Consider the following 25,343-nt stretch of genomic DNA (forward strand, 5'->3'; position numbering starts at 1 on the left):
TGCCGATAATTGCCACGGAGCAGGTGTGCCCTGCCCTGTAGGGACCGAGGGGCTCTCTGTACCCCGATACTGTGTCCAGCGTGTGGGGGGGGGGGTGTTTCGGGAAAGGACAGAAGGTATAAAACAGTCCTCCTGGGAGACACGAGGGCAACCCAGCCGGGCAGTCCCAAGTACCCCATCACAGTACTTGACGAGGTGTTTTGAATAAGCACATAGCTGAGCTGTAGCTTCCTCTGAGCCATGCTGTGTGGCTGCTCTGTGGTGGCACTGATGACAGAGGCAGGCAAGACCTCCTTGCTGCCCACCGAGAGCTCCCAGGGCCCAGGAGACCTGCAGGCAGAGGAGGGCGATGTGGGGGTTATGCGCGAAGCGCGCGGTGCCCTGATGGACGAGTGGGGGTTGTCGGCGGCGGGAAGCCGACACCATACTTCCAAGACCTTGAAGGATGAGCATCGACATCACGGCTGCAAGATCTCTCTGGGCCTCCCTTATGTCATCTGTGAAATGGGATGACGAAAGAGTTGAAATCTCTGTATAAACTCAGTGAGTGCAAGCGTGGGATAAGGCAACGAGAAGGCTCATGGCTCTCGGCAGGTGGCTTCAGGATTTTAGATTTCCAACCCTCGCCCCCAGGGACCCAACTTGTGCCGGGATGCTCCACAAAGTCATCAGCAGGGGGTTAGATCCCTGGAGATGGAGAGGGGGTCCAAGCAGCCTGGAAGCAGGTAGCCTCATGGACGGGTCCTTGCCTTATTCTTTCTTTGGGAAAGCGTCACTAAGCTCCCACTATCTGTACGAACAAGACCAGTGAGCAAGGCCGCTGATGCTAGAGTTCTGGTCGGGGGTGGGGGGTGGGGGGTGTTACGGGAGGGCGGGAAGCAGAGCTCTCCCTTGTTCATAGCTGATTCATCTCCCGACAGCACTGGAGTTTCCCTGGGGTTCGTGAGCTCTATCACATCCTGGCTATGCAACCGTGGGCAGGTTACTTAAACTCTCTATGCCTCAGTTTCCTCACCTGTGCAACGGTGAAGTATCTAACTCCCAGGGTTGTCTTTAGAATTAAAGAATTACTGGCAGTCAGGTGCTTAGAGCAGGTCCTGGCCCTCAGGAGCTTATCTGATTGTTCAAGGAGCTGATCTGATTGTTCAGAGACATCCCCTACAGACCTTGGGTCCTGGGTCCTGGTGGTGACCAAGCCCCGTGGCCAGGCCCCCGGGAGGAATCCCAGTGCCCCGGGTTTGACTAGAACAGAGCACAGACCGTGTGGCTGAATGAGGGGTGCAGGATTTGGAGTCAGGCAGACCTGGGGTGGCATGCCAGCCTCTCCACCATGTAGCTGCACGATCCTGGGGAAGTTATTTTATTTTCTCGAATCCTAGCTTCCTTGAGCCTAAAATGGTGGTAATCGTGCCTACAGCACAGCACAGGGCTGATGGGTCACTCACCTCTTGCTGAGTTGCAAACCCCGAAATGTAGCGACTTAAAACCACAACCTTCTATTTCCCTCCTGAGTCAGCAGATTGGCATTTGGGGCTGGGTTCAGGCAGGCATCTGGGGTCAGCTGGGGGCCAGTCTCTTGGGCGTTTGTTGTGCCACTGACTGAGGGAGCTGGTAACTGGGCCACAGGGCTCATCATCCAGCTGATTAACCTGGGCTTGCTCGCGTGGCGACGGCCTCAGGGTTTCTAGGAGCCACAAGAGTGCAAACCTCGTGCCCGAGCTATCTGGAGACAGTCCCATGGCCAGATTCAAGGGGTGGAGGAATTGATAGACGGGGAGAATTTGACCACTTTTACCATCTACCAGGTTGTTTTGAGTGTAAAACGAGATCGTGCAAGCACAGTGCATTGTGGGTTCACTAAATGTATTGACAGAGATTAGATTTCTCTCTTCTGTTTTAAGTAAGTTCTACACCCAACGTGAGGGCTTGAACTCACAACCCCGCGATCAAGATTGCATGCTCTACTGACTGAGCCAGCCAGGTGCCCGAGATCTCTTTTAGTTTTCTTTTTTGCTTTCTTTCTCACTTTCTTGCTTTCTTTTGGTGACTTTTAGTTTTTTGTGAAATGCCTTGTCTTTGTCTCCTCCCCTATGTCATGAAGATGATCACTTTCAGGCAGGGTGTCCCCATGCGGATTCCACGAGGGCGGGAAGGACGGTGCATTGTTTCACAGAGCCTGGCGTGGGGACACCGTTACTGTCATCCGTATAAGATCCGTGCCTTCACTTCCTCCCCATGCGCCAAAAGGCAACCCCGGACTTGATGGCTGTTTTATTTGGACCCACATCCCACTTTCCAGAGAGCTGTTTGTAGAGATGGCCCTCCAGCTGTCCTTTCTTGAGCCTCGCTCCTAATCTCCCCCTGCAGGCACCTCCGCCCTCGAGTTCCATCCCCTGCCTCCACCCGAGCCTCACATTCGCCTCGGAGGCCCCTCCTGGCAGCAGCCACAGCTTCAGAGGACTTCAGGGCAGCCCTGGGGCCATAAGGCTCTTCCAGGTAAGGATGACAAAGGGGGGAAGTGAGGGGCACCTGTCACCCCCCCTAAATATCTGCAGGCCAGACACAGCGCAGAGCGGTCCAGTGGTTCCGAGGGTCTCTCACCCCCATCTGTAAAAGAAAGGAGCCCCCTCCCCGTTGCACCTTCTCGAGGTTTCCGGAGAGCTCTGAGCGGCTCGGCTCGTGAAACTCCTCTGCGCCGTGCAATGCACTGGGAAAACGCTTAATGCTTTGAGCCCGGGGACACCCAAATCAGCAAGCCACTTACTGTGGAGGACAGCACAGGCTCAGATTCTCAGAACCCTGGATGGTGTACAATATGAATAACTGGACCCCGTCCCACCCCTCCCCCAACCCGCCAATTCTTGTCAAACCAGACGGGGCTCCTGCAGCTTAAATGTCAGACAACCTTCCCCTGGGGCCAGGAGGCTCAAAGGGGAGTGGGTCTCCTCCTCTGAGCGGCCCCTGCAGAAGGCGATGGTCCTTCCCAGACCTACTCTGGGGCAGTCCCTGGGCCCGGTGCTTTACATACGTTCTCTTGCTAGTTCGCACGACATCGTCTCGAGGCTGGCGGCGGCAGACCCGTTTTCCGGATAGAGACATCGAGGATCCCAGAGTTTAAGCATAATGTCTTTGAGTTGAAAGTTTGAGGATAGAGCATGCGTGTTGGGTGTGCGTGGGGGAGGGGTCGGAGGAAGCCCAGGGGGATTGGCTGAAGCCAAGTCCGCCCCCCACCCCTCGTGCCCCAAGATAAGGGGAATGGAAAGAGCATTGTGCAGAGAGTGAGGCGGCCAGGTTCAAGTGTACTTTGAAGGAAACTGAGGGTCTTTGAACTTTGCCACGAAGGTGAGTTTCCTTCAACTCTGTGAGCCTCAGTCTCCTCCCCTGTAAAATGGGGTTGTTGTCAGGATCAACGAAGTGATGTGCACAAAGCGTCTAGTCCAGTGCCTGGTATGCTCAGAGCGGGGCTCTATAAATAGGGCCCCTACCTTACCTCTCGGCTCCAGGAATGCCAGAAGGCACCTGGGGTGGCCCCTCCAGACAGCCTTGCCTTCCCGGGAGGGGGTCGTTTCCAAAGGCAGCCCCGGGGCCCTATAGTCAGAGCCCTACAGCCCTAGGCAAATGCCGTGGCCTCCACTCGCTTCAGCAACTGTGTTTTCCAGACTGAGCCCTAGACTGAGCTCCTCTTGTAAATATCGATAGAGGCCCCAGACAGAGAGGAACGAGAAAACAAAGGACCGTTTATTTACGATGGAAAAAGAAACCAACAGGGGGGAAAAAAATCTACGGGCCCGATAGGAGGGGGGACTGTTTAAAGTGTGGTACAGCCACTCCATGGGGCACTGGGCGGCTACTGAAACGGCGTTTACCGAGGGTTTGTAGCAACACGGGAAATGCGTATTCTAAAAAGCTAAGTGGAAAACCGAAGCAGCTGAATTGCACATTCAGCAGAATCACACCTAGGCGACAATCAAGCCAAACGGAAATTCTGCTCCGAAGAGACAGGCCGGAGGGACGCGCACCAGAGCGGGGGGTTGTCTCCGGGTGTTGAAACTGGTGAGATCTTTTTCGTCCTTTGTCTGTCTTCCAAGTTTCTTTCCTATAATGCCGTGGGTGGCCTAATGAAGAATGTAACCCCAACTTCAAGGGGTTGTTTTTTTGTTTTGTCTTCAAGAAGAAACCCTTCACGGGAGGGCAGGACTGATGACCCAGGGAGTAGCCAAGTGACACACGGGTCCCTGTGAGGCTGAGGGCCAGAGGTCGACAGACGAGGCTATTAAAGAAGGTCAAGTGGAATTCCTAGACTCTGACCCCACGGAGTATGACAGGCGGGCTGACACCCAGCCACACGCCCAGACAGGGCATCGCTGTGTGATCGGGACTCTGAAATGTGTGAACTCCGCTTCTCTCCTGGGGACGTAGCTTACCACGTGCAAAGAGCCTCTTTCATCAACCTTGGCCACACAGGATCGTCTCCCTCGTGTGAATGGTTACAGCCCAACAGCTGGACACGCGCTCTCTTCATGCCCCGGGGCGGTGCTCCCTGGAGGCAGTCCTGCCCTCCCTGGCGGGTGACGAGCCGCCCCCTTCCCCCCCCCCCCGCCCCCCAGCCGCCCCCTCCCTCCCCGGTAGCAGGGCCAGCCTTCCGGTGCCCTGAGCCAGCCCTGGTCAGTGCACGTCTCAGATTTCCATCCAGGGCTCCGCTCCCTGTCTCCTTATCAGGGAGACTTGATCACACTATTCGCTGCCTTCTCTGCCTTCCCAGCACATGAGCAGCATGGGTGCTTGTCATTTGTTTGTGTACTAATTTTTTTCAAATTACTTTTTTTATTTTTTAAGTTTACTTATTTTGCGAAAGAGGGGGGAGGGACAGAGAAAGAGGGAGGGAGGGAGAGGGAGAGAGAGAGAGAGAGAGAAAGAGAGAATCCTAAGCAGGCTCTGCAGTGTCAGCACAGAACCCAGTGCCAGGCTCAAACCCATGAACCTCGAGATCATGACCTGAGCCGAAACCAAGAGCCGGGTGCTTAACCGACTGAGCCACGCAAGCGCCCCTACACATTTATTTTTAAAAACGGCCTGTTTGCCTTCACCAGAAAGCAGGCTCAGTTAGCGTAGGGATCTGCTGCATCCCCAGCACAGTGCCTGGAGCAGTGCGCAGCCTGAACATTCTGTCGGTGAATCCTGCCTGCCATGGCCCCAGGTGGTCTCTGTGGTCTACCTGAACTACCTTGTCTCCCATAATGGCCCTGACCACTCACTTCCCTAAAGCCAGTTCTGGAGCCCAGGCCAGCTGCGAGGAACACACCGGCTCTAGTCTATCAGCGATGACGGCTGAGGGCCCTGGGTTGAACCGGCTCTGAGGCTCAATGGGAAAAGATAAGGCAGTCGATTAGTGATGTCTGCAAGGGACCACAGGGAGGCAGATGGGATCTCAGCGCTGCACTCATCATGAAGACCACACCCACCATCCCTGGGCCTGGAACAAACTCTCCTGCCCTGTCTCTGGATGGGACTCCCTAGTCCCAGCCATGTGTATGCAGTGGGGCTCTGAAAGGTTCCAGAGGGATCCTGAGCCCCCCCTCAGCTTGAAGCCTCCCCCAACAGTCCCCTGCTTGGTTGTGGTCTAGTCATCAGCTGGCTCCTCGCTGGAGGCCTGCCCTTGGGGGCTGGATCTGGTTCCACCCGCCCTCAGCTGCCAGAGCCCGTCCACCTCCCAAGCAAACCACAGCCTGGCATCGTGATGCCAATGCTGCTGTCAGTAGTCGTGTTGCTGACTTTACCCCTGCTTCCCCACCAAGGGTCTCTTGGAGGCTCATGCCTGAGTGTCAGCTCTGAGCTTGAGCAAGGCCTCGGCGGCGGGGGGTGGGGGGAGGGGTCACCAGGCTCCAGCCATAGCCCCGACTCACTTTCCTCTCCCCGCCTCCAACTTAGGAATAAATACCAGGCAGCCTCGCCTTCCAGGCCCTGGAACGGGGAGGATGGCTTCAAGTGGCCCAATAAAAGTTCTCATCTCCATGCCAACCTCCCTGTTACTCCTTGCCCTAACCCTGCATTTTCCAGGAAGACCCCAGCTTAGCCCAGCAGCTGCGGTGAACACAAGCTGCTGCCCAGACCCCCAGGGGGCCTTGGGGAGAACTTTCTCTAAGTGTTCTCGTTTCTCTGGCCAGAGAAGGCCATGGCTGGTCCTTCCTATTTTCAAGGTAGGAACACTGAAGTCCAAAGCATTCCTTAGCTCCCTGCTTGTCAGGCCTGCCCTGGGGCACCCCATCTCTACCTCTTTCCTCCAGGCTGCTTGTCACTTTAGAAGTGGTCCCAGCTGCCCTGGCTCCCGGATGGCGCGGAGAGCATCACCCGCCTCTGCCTGGGCATGCATCATCCTCATCCAGGGAACAGGGCTGTGGCAATAGATTGGACCAGTCTCTCTCTCTTCCTTCCAGGAGGAACGGGCAACTTCCTGAGGTTGGAGGGTCTCTGCTCTTTTCAAATTTACCACCCCTGATGTGGGAGGAGATCCCAGTGTCCTGATGCCCCACTAGCATTTTCTGGTTCCTCAGCTCCATCACAGACCGGCCCCTCCCGAGTCTCCTATCTAACCAGGCACACCAGGTGATCACATGGCACAGGGAGAGCAAATTGTGCCATTGTCCCTTCCCAGCCCTGCGGGGGTGCCTGGGAGTGACTTCTCTCGCCCCCCACCCCTGATGTCAGGGCTGTGTTGATTGGATGACGTCTTGTGCAGGCTCTGAGATCTGGGGAGGGAGTCAGCGGCCAGCCAGCGACGGGCCGAAGCAGGGGCCCAGGAGGACGGTGGCCCTCAGATCACATCTTCTCCTCCCTCTTCTGAGACCCCATATGTGGCAATCACTGGTGTTCTTAGCAGACCAGTACAAGGGGTAGGTTTTCAAGTGGCTGCTAACTGGAGGTTTCTCCTCCTTTGAGTACACCAGAATCCTAGGTAATGAGAAGTGGGCAATGGTCAATTTGCTTTGCGGGCAAGAGTTCACGGTCAGCTCCAACTATAGCTGTCGTACTTCTCCAACCATCTCTCTTCTGGCTGGGCCCCTTGGGGCTCCCCGGGGCTCCCGGCACAGCCAGAAACACCTTCCTTGAGCGTTCCAGGTGCTTCTGGGAACCCTAGAGGTAGGGGCTCTGTTTAGGAGGGGAGCCTAGTGGCTTAGGAGGGCTGGCCCACCTCCACCCTATGGGGGTCCGCTGGCACCTGAACTGTGGTTGCAGTAAGGCTGTGCCCCTGGACTTTGGTGGGGTCCTGATACCCCTTCCCCCAAGAATTCAGATTTGAAGCAAGGTGACACTCATCCCCGCACACGGTGCCGCCCTCAGCAACGCCGGGCCCTGGTTCTATTTTCACAAGGCGCCTGCGCACCCCGGGGACAGCAAAGACGCATCCGAGGCCCCGGCCAGCGGAGGGGGTAGGGTTAGCATTCACCTCGCGCGGGCGGAATTCCCCAGCTGCCTGCTCGCCCAGAGATGGCTCACGGAGTGGCGGGCAGGGGTGCTTTTTGCTTCCCAGTTTGGCAGCAGATGTCCAGCGGGGGGGGGGAGGGGAGGGGTAGCTAGACCCTGGTCTGAGGAGCGTCGGGGACCGGCAGGGTCAGGACGGCGGGCAGGAGGGTGCCCCGCGGGGAGGGGAAGCTCCGTGGCTCCTTGGGCACAAACCTGGGCGAGATGTGGTCGGCCAGGAAGCAGAGCGAGCGCCAGCGCCCCACGCAGTAGATGAGGTCGCCCACCGGGGCGCACTGGAAGGCGTCCGGGTACGGGGTGCGGTAGGTGGCACACTCGTACCAGAGGCGGGCGCTGGCGCTGCAGCGGTGGACGCTGATGCCCAGGCGGCGGTCGAGATCAAAACGGTAGAGGAAGCCGTTGACGGCCACCATCTCGGCCGTGCGGTCCTTGCCGCCCCCCGTGGGGCCGGCCCGCCAGCGCTGCTCCCGGGCCGAGAAGCGGAGCAGCAGGTAGCGCAGGGTGCCGCCCGTGACGTAGACGTCGCCCGCACACGCCGTGGCCGTGTGCGCCAGGGCGAAGGAGTCGCCGGGGAGCGGCGGCGCAAAGGTCCAGCGGTCCAGGCGCGGGTCATAGCGTTCCACCGTGTTCAGGCACTCGCCGCCGATGGCGTACAGGTGGCCGTCCAGGGCCACCAGCCGGCAGTGCGGCCGGGCCTGGTTCAGCGGGCACACCTCGCTCCAGATGTCGGTCAGCGGGTTGTAGCAGAAGACGCGGTTGGAGGGCTCGTGCCCGGGCCCCCGGCAACCGGACGCCACGAAGAGGTAATTGAAGAGGCTGCAGAGGGCACAGCCTCGGGACACCGCCTCGGGGGGCAGGCGGGCCAGCGGGTGCCAGGCGTCCTGCGCCTCGTCGTAGCAGCAGAGACGGCCCGAGCCCTCCTGGGGGCACACGTCCGCCACCACCAGGCGCTCGCGGCCCCGCAGGCGGCGCCGGAGGATCAGCTCCCGCTCTGTCCCGCTCAGGCACCCGTAGATGTCCGGGCTGCGCAGGACCTGGAGGTAGTTGTCGCTCATCACCTTGTAGGCCGCCTCCTTCAGCGCCTCCAGCTTCTGCTTCTTGGCCAAGGTCAGCACCTGGTAGCAGTTGCCCAGATCCAGGTGCACGTCTGGCGCTGAGCCGGGGGCCAGCGGGAGGTGGAAGAAGTTGGTCCCGGCCACGAGCTGCACGTGGGCCTCCCGGCTGCTTCCGGCCGAGCTGGACCCAAGAGAAGCCTGGGGAAGGGGGTGGCCAGGCGGGGCGCTCTGGTCTGGGCAGGACGGAGCGGGGGCCCCAAAGCCCTCGAGCTGGAGCTGGAGCTCCGGGTTCTCCATGATCCGGACGAGGCTGTCCTTCCTGCCGAAGCCTTGCGTGGGGGGCGACGGCCCCGGCTGGGAGGAGGTGGGCGTTTCGGCTCCACCTTCCCGGCCTCCTGAAGCGGCCTCTGTTCCCGGGGCGCCTGGCAGGGGCCCGGGGAGTGGAGCCTCAGCCGGGGCGGCTGTCCTGGGGGCCAGCCGGCCCTTGGAGGTGGCCCAGGAAGTGGACTCGACATAGTAATCGTACACCTTGCCCTTCAGCCTGGGTCCCATCCCCTGCACCTTCTCAGGAATGAAGTTCTCCTCCACGCGAACCCGGGACACAGACGAGTACGTATAGGAGGCACTGGCGGCTCCCTCCCGCTGGTGCAGGGTCAGGCCCATGTCCACGGCCGCCTGGAGGGCCCCGGCCTCTTCCCCGTGGACCCCCCTGTTGCGAGGAAAGACCCAGCTCCTGTTCATGTCACTCTCGCCTTCCGTGTGGGCCATCAGGCTCGTGGCGGGGGACTCCTGCTCCCCGAGCCCTGGCTGTCCCGGGGGTCCGCCGTCCCGCCATGGAGTAGGTGCCCTGCCCACCCTGCTCCCTTCTGCCGCAGCGAGGCCAAGTGGGGAGCTTTGGAATTCATCGCCCACCGTGGGGTGGTGGGGCGGCCCGGGCTTACCACCAACAGCTGTTCCGGCTTCCTGGCCACTGCAGCGAGGAGGTGCCAGCTCAGAGACAAGGCCCTGCCCACCCGCTTCCACACCAGCGCCCTTCTTCTCGCGCTCCCGAGCCTCTTGGGCTTCTGCGTCTTCGGGAGAGCATCCTGTTGCCGGGACTCGGGAGCCCCCCTGACTTTCCCAGCCACAGCCCAGCGGCGCTCCGGCCCCCTTGCTTCCCCTCCGGCGTCTCAGAGCCTGGTGTGGTGCCCCAGGAACGGCCTCCGGGTCCGCCGGCTGCCCGGAGCCCTCGGCCTTCTCCTCGGCCTTGGAGTTCCTGTCCCCCAGCGGGGCCCGGGCGGGCCTCAACCTGTACAGCCTGTAGGCTGCGGTCACCAGGAGCAGCGCGGCGGCCGACAGCACCACCTTGCCTGCCAGCTGCATGTCCAAATGCCAGTCCTGGGACTCTGCTCCTCCTCTTCCGGGGAGCATGCTTCCCAAGCCGACCTGGGGCCAAAGAATGTCAAGAATCCGATTAATGATTGTCCTGGTTCCTGCGGGAGCTGGGCTGACCCGGAGGGGGCTCTGGGCTGGCTCCGGCCGGCCACTGGCGGAGTGGGAGCAAGCACTGGGGCTCGGGGCTGGCGGATCCTTCGATGCTTTCCCTGGGGGCGGGGGTGGGGGTTGTGCCCCGGGGGCCTGAGCTTGTGATCGGCCACCCGAGCCAGCAGCCGCTGGAAGATGTTAGGAGTGTCCGGCAGGTACACAAATAGGGAGGAAGCTCTTGACCAGTCACCTGATGCCCGGAAGCGCCCGGGGTTGGTTATTGTATGTAGGGCTAGGAGTGGTGGGTGTGGTGGGTTGTGAGACAGGTGCAGCCACGGCAGGTGTGGCACGAGATCCTCCCTGCTGGTTTCCTTCCCGTTGGGGTCTGCTTGTCCCCGCGGGGAGGCCCGCAGTTAGCAGCAGAGAAGGCTGGGCCAGGGACTGCGGCCAAGCCACCTGATCTGGCTTTGAATGCCTCCGCCCTCCGTCTGGGCCTTCCTGAGAGCAGATGGGGAAGGTACAGGGTGTTAGTTAGATCGAGGCAGATCGAGGCAAGTAACCTTGATCTAAGGATCAAGGGCACATCCTTGCGCTTGAAAACAGGTGAGGGGCCGAGGTCCTCACCAGTGCTGTGGGTCCCAGTCTAACAGATGAGAAAAGCGGCGCCTGGGCGGCTCGGTCCGTTAAGCGTCCGGCTCTTGGTTTCAGCTCAGGTCGTGATCTCACGGTTTTGGGAGTTCGAGCCCTGAGTCGGGCTCCATGCTGACGGTGCGGAGCCTGCTTGAGATCCTCTTTCTCTCCATCGCTCTCCGCTCCTGCCCCACTTGTGCTGCCTCAGTCTCCCTCAAAATAAGTAAATAAACTTACCCTTCAAGCTCATCTGTCCGCTGCCTCGAGCGCCAGGCTCCTGGCTGGGGCTCAGGACGGCCTCCTTCATCCTCGAGGGTCCTCACCCCTCCAGCCCTTCGGAGTCGGGTCCAAGGCCGTGCCTCACATGCTTTGCTCTGAGGTCGTCTTTCCTTTCTTTAGGTCTCTTGTTCTTCTGCGTGTCTCCTTTGGCCTTTATCACACAGGCCGTGGGTCAAAGTGCACCCTGTTCCGCTGACCCGTACGGGCCGGGCACAGTTGTGGACACCTGCCAGCGTGCCACGGAGAGACCGGAGGTGGGCAGTCAGGAAGAGTCTCCTCCGATGCCCACCCCATTTGGGAGAGATGCACTTGTCCCCCGCCCCACCCCCCCATTTTATGGCAGCTCTAAGATCATGTCAGTTGGCTTGTAAGTAGAGACTTGTATCCCTGTTTCCAGAGTCCAGAGTTTTACCTACCTGAGTTCACCCACCAGGTGTGGTTCCCCAGGAGCCAGGCTCTGTGGGCGGTTCCGCCGGTGACCAGAAGCAGGGTCCCCGCTTTCTCTCCCTTGCGGTGAAAATCGTGATTCTGAACGTCACAGGCATGGGAGCCACTGGGGTGCTCGTCAGGAATGCACTTTTCTGGGGGCGCCTGGGTGGCTCAGTCAGTTAAGCGTCTGACTTCGGCTCAGGTCATGATCTCATGGTTTGTGAGTTCGAGCCCCGCGTCGGGCTCTGTGCTGACAGCTCGGAGCCTGGAGCCTGCTTCGGATTCTGTGTCTCCCTCTCTCTCTGCCCCTCCCGTGCTCACGCTCTCTCTCTCTCTCTCTCTCTGTCTCTCAAAAATAAATAAGCATCAAAAAAATTCAGAAATGCACATTTCCAAGCTATACTCCCCAGACTTTCTGACTTGGCAGGTTGGGGGGACCTCCCAGGAAGTCCCCGGTTTTGGCAATCATCTCAGGAGGCCTCCGCGGGGCTAGGAGTGGAAAGTCACTCAGCTTTGCCGCTTGGCTGCAGAGAATTCTTCTTTGCGTGAGCAACTTGTTTCATCAGGGTGACTAACAGAAGCAAAACCATTTCGTCTCCCCCGGGGAATCTGGACGGGAAAGTGCAATCATCACCCTCGTTCTACAGGTGAGGAAACTGAGCCTCAGAGGGATGTGCCCATGTCACGTGGATTGCGAGCGGCAGGGTCTTGAGTTAAAACTGGGTCTGTCTAGCTGCACGGTTCATTCGTCTCCCTCCGGGAAGGGAAGGACCAGGTACAAAGGGTAATAAAAGTGATTTGTCCGGCGGTGAATCCAGGACTTTGGGGTCCCCTGCTGGCCCAGCTGCCATTGCAGTAGCAGGGGCAGCCTTGGGGCTCTCCTCCCGTTGGAGAAGGGACCACGGATGGCCTGCCCCTTTGGTGACAATACTGTGACCTGGCATTGTCCTCTCAGATGCCACTGAGTGAGCTGGGTGTCGGCCCCTTTGGCATGCTGCCTCCCACGCGATAAAGTCTCCACCACACGGGAGCACTCTCTGTGTGGCTTCAGCTTAAACCCTTGGAGTCAGACAACCACTCTCTCCCTTTGGAAACTTGCTCCTGGGCACTGGGGGTGGTCAAAGCAGTCCTCCAGAGTGGCAGGAGGATAGCTGGGGAGCCGCTGGGAGCAGGAGACACAGTCCCCGCCCTGAGAGGACTTCTATCCTTACCTGTGAGATGGAATGTGTACCTGAGGTATGATTAAGCCACAGCATATCATGGAGGAAAATTAATGAGGCGACTCGTTGACAAAGTACAATGGGCCAGGGGACAGCCAGGGAGGCTGGAGCCAGGGGCATCAGAATAGAGGTCCAAAGAGTATTCCAGAGGGGCGCCTGGGTGGCTCAGTCGGTTAAGCCGCCTACTTCGGCTCAGGTCATGATCCTGCAGTTTGTGGGTTCAAGCCCCGCGTCGGGCTCTGTGCTGACAGCTCAGAGCCTGGAGCCTGCTTCCGATTCTGTGTCTCCCTCTCTCTCTCTGCCCCTCCCCTGCTCTCTCTCTCTCAAAAATAATACACATTAAAAAAAAAAGTATTCCAGAAAAAGGTATCTAGCCTTGAGTATTGATAAAGGAGGCGGGGGGGGGGGGGTGTCACCAGGCGCTCACCGTGTACCAGGCTTCGAGCTGGTGCAGTGACATAGGTTACAGAGACACCCTTGGCCCCGGGGAGCCTTGGCGGACTGCTGGCTCGGGAAGAAGATGCTGAACAGGGAGAGAGTGGGGTGTGACGATGCTCGTCGCCAGCATTTCCGTGGGAGAGCGCGCCAGGATGGCCTAGAGCCTGGAGGTGGCCAGAACAGGGAAGGCCGAGGGGAGAGAAGGAAGTAGCAGGTCTGAGGGTACAGCGTTACGACAGCCGTGATGGTGCACAGAGACTTCCAGGCTGGGGTGTCGGGCAGGTGCAGGCCGTGTGTGCATGGGCGGGGTGTCAGGTGGCACTGATTTGACTCCTGGCGTGGCATTTCCTGCGACTTTCCCCTGTTTGAGGGCAGAAGTAAGACCTGTGCAACAGCAGAGCACAGAGGAGCCTCGGTGCGGTAAATGAGGCTTCCTGCTGTCCATTCCGGGAGACACGTGCCACAGAAAAGACACTTGCTACTCACGGTCCCCAAGAGGGTCCCCCAGCCCACACCATGCAGGGCCACGTGGGGAGGCACCAGGCTCAGGAAGGAGGCAGGAGGAGCAAGAGAACAGTAGAGGAGCATCACTGTGGTTTTCAAGGGAAGGAGTGGACAAGACAGTGTGAATAATGTCAGGGGGCCGCGGGCCGTCTTTATTTGTCTCATACCTGGCCCTGGGGTAACTGGGACAGGGGAGTGTGGCCCCGGTGCACCGAGTCTGATAAAGGAGGTGTTGTGGCTGAGTTCCGGACCGGTTCGTTTGCATACGAAAGGTACCTCCAGGAGTCCTTTGCCGCCTCTAGGAGTTCACCCTCTGCTCAGCAGGGCCTCAGCTGCAGGACTACAGAAAATAAGAGGATATAGTTAAGGGCTTGGGGCCACTAAGAGGCCCTGCAGGGCGGTGGCGAGAGAGCGGTCCGCTTTGTCCTGAGGTCTCATCGCACCCTGCGGGCGAACACCACGCTCCCTCGAGCTGGCTTCAAACTCCCATCAATTACAGCTCTCTCTCCCCTCCCCGCACCGAGTCTGTTTGGAGAAAAGTGAAAGGAACAAATGAAGACAGGAGGGAAATTAAAAGATAATTGGAAGTCTATATTGGGCTTCTGTGAATGTGCGCACCGCCAATCTGGCCTCTCGCGACGGCAGGACCAACTGACAACTCTGGGGTTCGCTCGGGGGGTGGGTGGAACAGTCAGAGATAAACGCGTGCCGTGCAAATAAACAGGCCCATCTTCCAGTGACTGGCTTTGACCTCCGTGCTGCCGGCGCCTCCCCTGGTCTGTGTTTTCCGAGGTGGAGGCTGACTCCAGGGAGGGGTGCGGTAGGTGAGGCCCTGAGGGGGGGCCCCAGGCTGGGAGGAGGTGGGTGCAGGCACCTCGGGAGACGGGGAGGGGTGTGGCCCTTTCCACACGCACCCCCGCGCCGGCACACACCCACAGGTGCCTATGTGCACGTACATGCATGCAAATGCACCTGCACACGCACGTGAGGGAGAGGGTAGACTTTTGAGTCCAGAAGTGGCAGCGATAAAAGGATCCTGGTCTGGGGGCGCCTGGGTGGCTCAGTCGGTTGAGCTTCTGACCTCGGCTCAGGTCATGATCTTATGGTCCGTGAGTTCGAGCCCCACGTCGGGCTCTGTGCTGACAGCTCAGAGCCTGGAGCCTGCTACAGATTCTGTGTCTCCCTCTCTCTCTCTCTCTCTGCTCTTCCCCACTCATGCTCTATCTCTCTCTGTCTCTAAAAAATAAATAAATGTCAAAAAAATTTAAAAAAAAAAAAAAGGATCCTGGTCTGACTGGTGAGGAGGCCAAGGCCTAACGAGGGCCCATCTGTCTAGCGGGGGCTAGAACACGGGGCATCTGACTGAGCCTGGGCTGTGGATGAGGAGGCCCAGGACAAATTCCCACTCATCCCGAGGGTGCGCAGTAAGAATCTGGTGGTCCGGTGGTTGTTCCTTACACTTCCCCCGGGGGCCTTTCCTCGACAAACTCTCCTTGACCTCCGATGGGCTCCGTCACGCTCAGAGTCCCCACGCTGTGCCCTCAGCCGCTGTGCGTCACCACGTCCACGCTGGTTGTTCAATGCTGAAATATTTCCATTCTCATCGGGGAACAGGAACTTCCCCAGCCCCACCAGCCTGCCTGCCACCCCCCCAGGACCCCCTCTGTCCTCTCTGCCGTTTATGAACTAGAAGTTAATGCTGAGTATTGCAACAGTCTGCCAATCTCGCCCCACTCTGCTAAGGCGCTGCTGCACCTTCCCAGGCAGTAAAATATTGAATATTCCCCGGGGCCCCGCCACCCCCTGGGCCCCTGTTCGGCTCCGTGGAGGGTGATCCTGGCACGTTACGGGACTGGGGACACCACCCCCGTCAGGAATCTGAGACAGCAAAGGCGAGGCCAAACAGGGACCCTGGTGGACCCATCGAAGTGAATACCACCTGCTGAGCCTCAAGTGCCAGCTCACCCTTCCAGCACCTTCTGTCAAGCCTTTTACCCACATGACCTCGACAAATAGTTGTCATGGGTGTTACAGGCACAGTCTGTGACCGACACTTCTGATTCTGCCATCCTGTGTGGCTGGTATTGTCATTTTTATTTTATTTTATTTTATTTTATTTTATTTTATTTTTTATTTGACAGAGAGAGAATCTTAAGCAGGCTGCATGCTCAGTGTGGAGCCTGATGTGGGACTCGATCCCAGGACCCTGAGATCATGACCTGAGCTAAAATCAAGAGTCAGATGCTCAACCGACCAAGTCCCACCCCCCCCCCCGGCCCCCATCACCTTTTTCTATAGTTGAGGGCACTGAAGCTCCCAAGAGGGGAGGTGATCTTGCCCCCAGGCCCCATAGCTTGTGAGCAGTACAGAGACGGGACTCAGGTCACTCTTGTCTTTGACCTTGGCCCTGCACCCATCCAGCCTCCCCTGCTGTCTACTGCCACGATTGACCCCCACAGAAACCCAAGGGAGGCTAACACTGCTTTCCAAGGAGATGCGTCACTGTTGTTCCTTTACGTTCTGGGACCAGCAGAGGCCGGGGCTGGGTGCTGCCCGGATTTTGGCGATCATGTGTCGTGCTGCAGTCACCAGAAAGGAGATCAGGCCTGGAAAGGGAGTTTCAAAGAGTCGGGAATGCCAAGGGCATGAAGAAATGTCCTACTTACGATTCCACTGCATAGACCATTAGGAAGTAGAATAATGGCATGTGATACGTGCCTGTGAATTTGATGGGGAAATTGAACGTGAAACAATTCCTGGGTGCCGTTTGAGATGGCAGAGTGCATCCTGATTCTTGCTCTGGGGTGGGGTGAGTGGAGGCAGAGGGAGCGTCCTGAGGGTTAAGTATGAGGCGTACCCGCCGCCTGCATTCAGGGTAGAACTTTCACAGAAGTAATAATAGCCGTTATTTGGGGGCACCCACTCTGTGACAGGCCCTGGGCTCTGCCGAGGTTGCGGGCCCCATCTCCTTGCATTTTGCACCAGCCCTGCAGTGGGGGGCAAGACCCATCCTAGAGGTGAGGAAACTGAGGCTCAGTGTCTTGCCTGAGGCTACATCTGTTTTACCCCAAAGCCGTTTTCCAGAAACCCTTGTTATGGAACAGGGTAGCAGGCCCCGCCCCAGCCTCAAAAAGTCAGAATCCTCCTGTGAGCCAGATCCCTACGGCTGTAAATGCTTGGATAGTACCCCGCCCACCCACAATCCCAGCTGTATGACCTTGAATCCCCTCAAGGGAGTGTGGCTTCTCCCACCCTGTGTCAGAGAGAGGTCACACCTTTGTCACGGACCCTCTGACCTCTGAGTTCTCACAATAACCTTAATAGACATCACCGCGGACTCTGATTGTCGAAATCTCTGTGCCTCAGTTTTCTTTTCTCTCAAATGGGCGTGATGCCCTCTGCCTGTGGGGTTATTGTCAGAAACACCTGAGGACGCCTAGGAGGGCACCTGGTGCAGGTGCGTGGCAGGGGTTGGTTAAGTGTTTATAGACTATATTGATGGGTCAGAAGAGAACCCATCATGGTCGAGGGCTGGAAGCGTGTCTTGCCTGAAATGCTCCAGAGACAGTTTCTCATCTAAGTCAATTTCCACAACCTTACCGAGCAGGTGGAGTTATCCCTTTTGACGAGGAGACTCAGAAGGGTTAGGTTACTTGCCCAGAGCCACACAGCTAGGAAATGACGGACCTGAGGACCCAACCAGGAAGCTTTATGTCTAAGGCCTTGCTTCCAGCCGGGCTGTCTTGCCTTGCTCTCCTGCCCCTCCTCCTCCCGTGGTACTCCTGACAGTCGCCAGCCCTGCGTGCCCTTCCCGGAACGGCGAGCTCCCTGGGTCAGGCTGTCCCTGGAGCCCCATCCTAGCAGCTCGTGGCTCCCACTGCCCCCCCAACTCTCTGCCACCTCTTCTGCAGCCCCCCTTCCTGTGCTGCCACCTGCAGGCTCCAGGATGTCCTGTGGCTCCCCATGGCCTCCCCTATCAAATCTAAATGCCTTGGCCAGTTCTCCAAGGTCCCTTTGACGGCCCAACCTCATTTGTCACTGTTCCCAAACACCCGTTCTGCTCCAGCCAAGCTCATCCGTTTACTGTCCCCTCGTCCCTGCTGTCGCACGGGCCATTTCCCCCACTCACGGCCTTCTTTCCCACATCTCTGCTGTTCTGTTCACTTCCACAAAACCCCAGATCAAAAGTGGGCCTTCTCTACAGGGACTCCAGCCAGGGCGTGGTTCTTTACTCTTTCTGGGTCTCCCGGGTCCCTCTGAGGATCCCCTGGAAGTTAGAGACCCTGTTAGAAAAATGCATATACACATACTATTTCACATGCAAATTCTGGAACGTCTGCCCTTGGAGTCCTTGTTAAGAAATCCCTGCATTAGGGGAAGACGCATACTGAGCTTTAAAAAGGATACATTGGATTGGTTTTTGGGGTCAGAAATAAGCCAGCTCAAGATGGTATGTTTTGAAATGTGTGCTTTGGGTTATTCCATGAAAAGGAAGAAAGAAGGAGAAAAAGAGAGAGAAAGAAGAAAGAAAGAAAGAAAGAAAGAAAGAAAGAAAGAAAGAAGAAAGAAAATAAGTAAGAAACAGAGAAAGAGAGAAGGAAAGAAGGAAAGAGAAAGAAAGAAAGAAAGAAAGAAAGAAAGAAAGAAAGAAAGAAAAAGAAAGAAAGGCTTCTTCCTGGTCAGATAAGTTTAGAAAGCACTGCTGTGTGACCTCTGAGCTCAATTTCTTTATTTGTAAAATGGGACCAATAAAACCTGCTACTATATACATTGTCACGGTGATCAGTGAGTTCAAGTGCACTGAGGACCAGCTTTTCTTTGGGCCCCAACATCCTGTGCTCTTCTCAAGAGAGCACCAGGAAGGAGAGAAGCAGAGACCCCCTCCAGCCCATACAGGTCCAGCAGAGAGTGGGGTTGGAGGGGCTGGGGGCCTGGCAGGGGCATGGCTGAGCCCTGAGTTGGCAGGGAGGGGCTGTGGGAGAGGAGCCGAGGCAGCCCTGGGTCCCCAGCTGACTCACGTCTCTCCCAGACACCAGAGAGCTGATGCCAGACCTCGAGAGGCAGGACAGGTTTGTGTTCCACAGCTCTGAGCCTCTAAATGGAGCTAACTCAGCGCAGCCAGGGGCCTCGCTGGCCCATTAGAGCTGTTGGGGCTGATTGCAAATCAATGCTCTGAAAAGAGACAGCCGCCCTGGTGCAGAAGGTGGAGAGAGGGTCCCAGCCAAGCCCCAGAGGGAGGGGGGAGGGGAGAATGCAGCGCAAGCAGCCAGGAAAACCAGAGCCAGGGGCTGGAGGCCATGCCCCAAGCGTCCATAGGGTGCTAGGGGCCAGACCCGGGCCTGGCTCTGGGGAGGGAGAGACAAATGGATGACAAACCGCTTCACTGAGCACCTACTATGTGCCAGCCATATTCTCCATCATTGAGTCTTTGCACAGCCCTGTGGCAGAGGCAGCCCCCGTGTTCCACCAAAGAGGCTCGAACCTACCCACCTGGCACACGCAGTCTCACACCTACACATATCCTGCCCTCTGCCCTTTTAGGCCCAGCCGGGCCCTCCAGAAACACACTAGTGGGGAAGGATCACAGCAGAGCAAATGCTCAGCTACTATGGAAACAAGGAGGAAAGAGCCAGGGCTTTGGGGGAGGAGGGCTTCCCAGAGCTTGAGTCTTGAGGGATTTGACAGGTAAGCAAGGTAGGGAAAGGACAGTTGAAGCAGAGGACCCACAGTGCAAAGGCCCTGAGGCCGGGGGCCGTAATTAATAGCACGAGGTGGAGGAATTGTTCTAAGAGCTTGAAAGCACACGGGATGTGGAAGTGGCCAGCGTTAGTCTCCATCTGGGCGGGAATGACTTGGCGAGCACATGAGTTCTGGAACTTAAGACAAGATAGACTGAACCAAAGAATGGGGCGCCTGGGTGGCTCGGTCGGTTAAGCGTCCGACTTCGGCTCAGGTCATGATCTCACGGTCTGTGAGTTCGAGCCCTGCATCGGGCTCTGTGCCGACAGCTCGGAGCCTGGAGCCTGCTTCGGATTCTGTGTCTCCCTCTCTCTCTGCCCCTCCCCCATTCATGCTCTGTCTCTCTCTGTCTCAAAAATGAATAAACGTTAAAAAAAAAGAAAAAAAGACTGAACCAAAGAAGGACGTCCCTTGACTAGAAGATTCCAAATAATGCAGGGTGTGGGGTCCCCTGCATCAGCAGTCATTAGGAACCGGGAGGAGGAGAGGGGATATTTCCAGTTTGGAGAAGGGAGAGCGTAAATCGTGTCTCCTTGTTCACGTCCCCCGCGTGTGACCCCCTTATTTCTGTCCCTCCCTCCCCTGCTTCCCAGGGGCACGGTTCTTTTCTGTTCTAAGTTCTAATTTCCCGGGTGCTATAATTTAAAGACTGTGTCCCAGCCCTGTACCCCGGGCTCCGTGATGCAAGGCGGTGGGGCTGTTTGCCGAATGGTTTCGCTTCATGTTCCTCTAGCCTGGCGACAGGCGAAGGCTGCTTCTTTCATTCTCCCTCTTCAGAGGCGTTGTTTCCATGTCCAGTGCTGCCCGAGAGCCCAGGGGGGACAGACGAAGCACAAATCTCTCAGGGCAGAGCCTCGAAGCCCACGGTTTCTACGCAGCAGGCTCGCTTTGCCGGTCATCAGAGCCTCCCAGAGCTGAAAGGGAACTTGGATGCCCACGATCAGACCCTCTCGTGCTACACAGAGACCGCACAAAGGGAGGTGACACCCCCAAATCCACGCAGAGGGGACCCATGCGCCAGTGCCATGGCTTTCGCACCGAGGTGAGCTCAGGGACCCCGCCCCTTGCAACTGTCCCTCCCCCGCCCCGGGCGCTCGCAGGATGTTGCCCCCATCCCACAGCAAACCGGTGAGCTAGGAGCCCCTAGAGCTATTTCACAAAAGAGGAACTGAGGCCCCCAAGGGAGGGGACCCTGTCCAAATCTCTCAGCTCAAAGGTGGCAGAGCTGGGATTGCGGTCCACCGAACCTGGTGGCCACCCGGGGGGTGCAAGATGGCTCAGGGACCTCCAGCATCCTTGTGTCTAAGCAGGACTGGCAGCGATGGGAGAGACCCTTTCCTAGCTGGCAAGGTGCCTGGCTGGGAAGGCCCCCAAAGACAAAGGCCCCTGCTCAACCCCCAGCGACGCTCAGCACCTAACAAGGGCAGTGAGGTCCCGTGGGACTCCCTCTCCACGAGAGGGTTCACATCTGGAGGGCAGGCTCTGCGTGTGGGGAATGTCTGGCTCATAGTCGGTCCTCCATAAACACCTGTTGAACACACAAATGAATAAATGAGAAGAGAGAAGTCACCGTGTGGACAAGAGCAAATGAATACAGCAGATTGAGCCTTTAATTTGTTTAAATGCCGAGGGGCGATGAGCTGGTGTCTTCAGGGCCAAGAACCATCAGGGAAGGCCGGAAGGGGCTGAATCTGGAAGGGGGGGATGTGGCTTCGCAAAGTAATTGCTCAAGGAAGGCATTCTGGGGGGTGGAGGGTGGAGGGTGTGCAAAGGCTCTGAGGTAGCAATGAGCAGCTGGGCTGGGATGATCGTGGCCAGAGCTGGGGCTACATCAGGGTGACAGGAGTGACACAGGGGACTGGAGCTGGCTGCCATCTCTGAGACCCGCAATCCGTGCTGTCCCTGAGCTATTCTCGGGGCTACAGGGACAAGGCAATTGTGTTGAGTTAGATGTCAGATAAGGCTTGGAAGTAAAACAGAAGACAAGAAAAAAAACCGTTCCTAGGAGAGCCGAGTGGAAGGATTGTGATCAATCATTTCCTTCAAAAGTCAGGTGGCACCCGGTATGAGTCCTGGCGTTGTAAAATAGTCGTGTGTCCTTGGGGAGGTAACTCCTGTTCTCTGGGTCTCAGTTTTCCCATCTGTAACATGGGTGGGAAGTTGGAAATTCTCCCCTGTGGCCAAGATCTTGAAGGTACATTCTCCCAGTGGGAACCTGCGGAGACAGCAGGTGAAAGGTCTGAGATGCTGGGGGCCGCCAGGGGTCTCTAGTTGGGGCCCCAGTCTTTGCTTCCTCTCTGGCCTTGGCTTCTGGCCCTGCCCTGGGGAGCTGTGCTGGTCCTTTGCCAGCCCCACCGTACCGCCCAGCCTTCAGGATCCAGCTTAAGCACTGGCTCCTTCATATATCACAATAACTGTCGTTAATGCTTACAATGAAAGTCATGACATTGACCTTGCTTTCACCAAGTGCCATGCACCCATCCAGGGCAACAGCAACCCTGAGAGGCAGGTACAGAATGTCATGCCTAGGTGGGGAAACTGAGGCTCAGAGGGGACCAATGACGTGCAGCGGGAAACCAGAGGTCTCTGGCCGGGGGCACTGCCACCCTGCAGCGTGAAGCCTGAACCCCAGGCTCAGCCCAGTGCCCCCAGCCTGGGCAACCAACCACTGCAGACGTCAAAGTCAGGGCAGGAAGGTGGCCTCCTGGAACTGGTTTTTCTTGTTCTGGGTCTGAGCCGGAGGCAGCCCCTGTGCCAACTCTGGACGCTGAGGACTTGGCAACTGCTCTTGCAGAACCTTCTGGTCGCACGATCTTCTGTTGCCCCTGTGGGCTGGGTGAGGGCAGAGGGGGGCCCTCAGGCTGGAGCCTGACATCTGTGATAAACTGCAGAGAATATGTGTGGGCGAGGTGGCCGCAGGGCAGAGAGCACGGGATTGGGGAACTGGGCTAGGGTGCTGGCGCTCCTGGTAACCTGCAGAGTGGCTTTGGGTCAGACCCCTCCTGGTCCGGCCTCAGTTTCCCCATGTGTGACATGAGTACCTTGGGCGGTTCCTAACCAGGTCACAACATAAAGAGCAGTCGACACAGCAGTGGCCAAGGTTTACACTGGCATTGCGTGCGTGACCACAGAGACAGGGCTGTGCTTATGTGTATGAGTGTGTGCGTGTAGGGTTGGGGAGGAGCTGGGCTCCTTCCCAGGTCAGAGCGGTTGGCACACGGAAGAAAGAGAGGGATAGGGACGAGCCCCTGGTGGACAGGCGGGAGACCAGGACCTCATCCTGGCTCCAGCACTGACTGGCTGTGTGTCCCTGAGAACGTTGTAATCCCTCTCTGGGCACACGGATCTCCATAAAATGAGAGCCTCTGGCCAAATAATCTTAAGTGTTCGTGTGGCTCTGAGTCTGATGTCTCAGAGTCGTTTGGATACTAATGGAGTGGTGGGCTAATTGGAGAAGTGAGCCCTGTCTTGGAGTCAGGGGAGCCCCAGGCGTGACCCCTGGCTCTGCCCCCTCCTGGCCATGTGCCCGTGGGCATCCCTTTGCCAGTCTCCAAGGTCTACTTCTCCATCTGGCACCGTGGACACAGTGCTGAGAGCCCACGGCACTCTTAGGGGCCCATGAAATGTTTTCATTTCTTTTTTTTTTTTTTTTTAATTTTTTTTTTTTTAACGTTTATTTATTTTCGAGACAGAGAGAGACAGAGCATGAGCAGGGGAGGGGCGGAAAGAGGGAGAGAGAGAGAATCCCAAACAGGCTCCGCACCATCTGTGCAGAGCCCGATGTGGGGCTCGAACTCATGAACCGGGAGATCATGACCTGAGCAGAAATCAGGAGTCGGACACTTAACCGGCTGAGCCACCCAGGCGCCCCTTAAAGCTTTTTTTAATGAAAGAAGGCAGAAGTGCCCCAGGCCCCCCACCAGTCACAGGTGGCCTGGCTCTCCCACGGTCGCTTCCTCGGGAAAGAGGGGTGATACCCCTGACCTCCCGGGGCTGTTGGGAGGAAGGAAGGAAATGACTGTGTGAGGCTGCCCGCCACCCAGGAGGTGCCCCCCAGGTAGTGGCTGCCTCTGGGTGACAGGTGTGCTAGCAGAGTAAGGGCCCCCCAAAGACGTCCCCATCCTAAACCCTGGAACTTGTGACCTTTAGGTTAGGTCTGCAGATCATGCAATACAAATTGTGGACCGGCTCACCTTCAAGTAGAGAGATTACCTGGGATTTTCTGGGGGGTGGGGCTCAAGGTGCTGGCAAGGGCCCTTAGAAGCGGACGAGGGAGGCGGGAAGGTCAGTGTCACAATAACGAGGCTCGAGAGAGACCCGGCTGGCCACTGTGAGCTCTGCACATGGAGGAAGGGGCCACCAGCCAAGCAGTGTGGGCGGCGTCTCAAATCTAGAAAAACGCAAGAAAGCAGATCCTCCCTGGTGCCCCCTCTGACATCTTGACTTTGGCCCCGTGAGACTCGTGTCGGCCCGCTGACCTCCAGGACTGTAGGATCATACATTCGTGTTGTCAAAGCCACTTTGTCCTCCGTGGTTCGGGACAGCAGCGTGAGGACGTGAAGGCGGGAGGTGCAGAGAAATGTCAAGTGCGGGAGGCCTGGGGCCCCTGTCTCTCTGCAAGCAGCCCCCACCTCTCAAAGGCACCCGACCTTGCGTGGCACCCGCTCTGCCTGGCACCGAAGGAGCCTGGCACCGAAGGTGGAAGGGTGTCATGGGGGGTCTGAGAGTCAAGGGAGCCTCCGGGCAAAGCTGCTCACGTTTTGTTTGTCCCCGTTTTCTGTGTCCCTTTGTCCCAGGCTCATTTTCTCTAGTGAAAGAGACACTCAGCTTGCCCATGCCAACTCCTGTCTTCGTACCCGCGCGGTCCCTGCGTGGCCCGGCCCCGCCCCATCCGGCAGCAAAGGTAGATTGTCCTGAACCCGCTTAGATTCTGGAAACTGGGCTACCGGCCCTCGTCCCTCACCTCCTGGGCCTGTAAATCCACCCAGGGTGGGGAGCTCTGTGGGACTTGGCATCCCCATGAGGACAGATCGTGACCTGCCACCTAAGCTTCCCAGAGAGCCCTCCTCCTGCCCTCTCGGCTGCTCCAAATTCCTGCCCGAGCACGGGCTTTACCCCTGCACGCCCTGGGATTTGCTGGTTGTCACAAACAGAGACGGGCTTTGGTGCCCAGGAATGTCCGGGGAGCAGTTTCTTCCTCGGGGCTGCTCTCGGGGTGCCGTGCACCCCATAGCCTGTCGTGCGCTCTGGAACAGAGGCTGGGGAGCCCAGGCAGCTCTGTGCAGAGGGAGGGAGGGACCACAGTGGCGCCTCCCAGCTCCCCTCCCACCAGCAGCCACTCAAGGCTGATGGATTTCTCTTCAACTCTCGGACAAGCAACTTGACCTCTCTGTTCTGTTTCCCCCTCCGTAGACTGGAACCAACAGCACTCGCCCTCTGAGAACCCTAGGCCTTAGAACCTGAGACGCATGCCAGCCACGGAGGAGGGCGCAGAGGGCTGGTCAGCCCAAATCACTGTTCATCTATTCATCTCATGCATCACAGGTTCTCTGGGAAGGGCCCCGGGGTCGGGGTTAGAAATGAGTAAGGCAGGGCACCTGGGTGGTTCAGTCGGCCGAACGTCAGACTTCGGCTCCGGTGATGATCTCGCAGTTCGTGAGTTAGAGCCCCACATCGGGCTCGCTGCTGTCAGTGCAGAGCCTGCTTTGGACCCTCTGTCTCCCTCTCTCTGCCCCTCCCCTGTTTGCGGTCTCCCCAAAATAAATAAAAACATTAAAAAAAATAAATGAATAAGACAGTAAGACAGACTCTGCCCTCAGGAGACTCCCGGTTTAGGAGGAAAAAACAAAATCTCAAGACCGTCCTGTAAGGCACAACCTTGGGATGCACCTGCTGTGGGCCTGTGGAGGAGAGAGCCCAAAATCTGCCCCAAGAGGAGGGTGGAGGAGGGCTTGTTTACGCCAGGCCTTGAAGGCTGTGAAGAGGTTTCCAGCCGATGGACAAAGAGGAAAGACGTCCTGGGAAGAAGGAACAGAAGGAACAAGGCGTGGAGGCACCAACAGGCAGGGGTATTTGGGGGTAGTAGTTGCCCTACTCACACGCCAGT

The 25,343-nt window shown here is 57.7% G+C and overlaps 1 protein-coding gene and 1 long non-coding RNA gene across 2 annotated transcripts; one reads left to right on the top strand and one right to left on the bottom strand.

Annotated features, from left to right (window-relative positions):
* Nucleotides 1-7,182: 7,182 nt before the first annotated feature.
* On the bottom strand, nt 7,183-10,079 carry KLHDC7A (kelch domain containing 7A). Its single transcript, XM_060626320.3, has one exon. It carries the CDS (start codon nt 9,942-9,944, stop codon nt 7,572-7,574), a length of 2,373 nt encoding a protein of 790 aa, XP_060482303.1. The 5' UTR covers nt 9,945-10,079; the 3' UTR covers nt 7,183-7,571.
* A 1,240-nt stretch (nt 10,080-11,319) lies between these two features.
* On the top strand, nt 11,320-25,023 carry LOC132673608 (uncharacterized). The gene is made up of 3 exons (XR_009608129.3): nt 11,320-11,903; nt 24,034-24,140; nt 24,650-25,023. It is a non-coding gene; the product is annotated as an uncharacterized LOC132673608 (long non-coding RNA).
* Nucleotides 25,024-25,343: the final 320 nt, after the last annotated feature.

Source organism: Panthera onca, chromosome C1, assembly GCF_046562875.1.
Source record: "Panthera onca isolate mPanOnc1 chromosome C1, mPanOnc1 haplotype 2, whole genome shotgun sequence".
NCBI lineage: Eukaryota > Metazoa > Chordata > Mammalia > Carnivora > Felidae > Panthera > Panthera onca.

Excerpts from the sequence above, each read along its gene's own strand:
- KLHDC7A (XM_060626320.3), bottom strand. The coding sequence starts at position 9,944 with ATGCTCCCCGGAAGAGGAGGAGCAGAGTCCCAGGACTGGCATTTGGAC.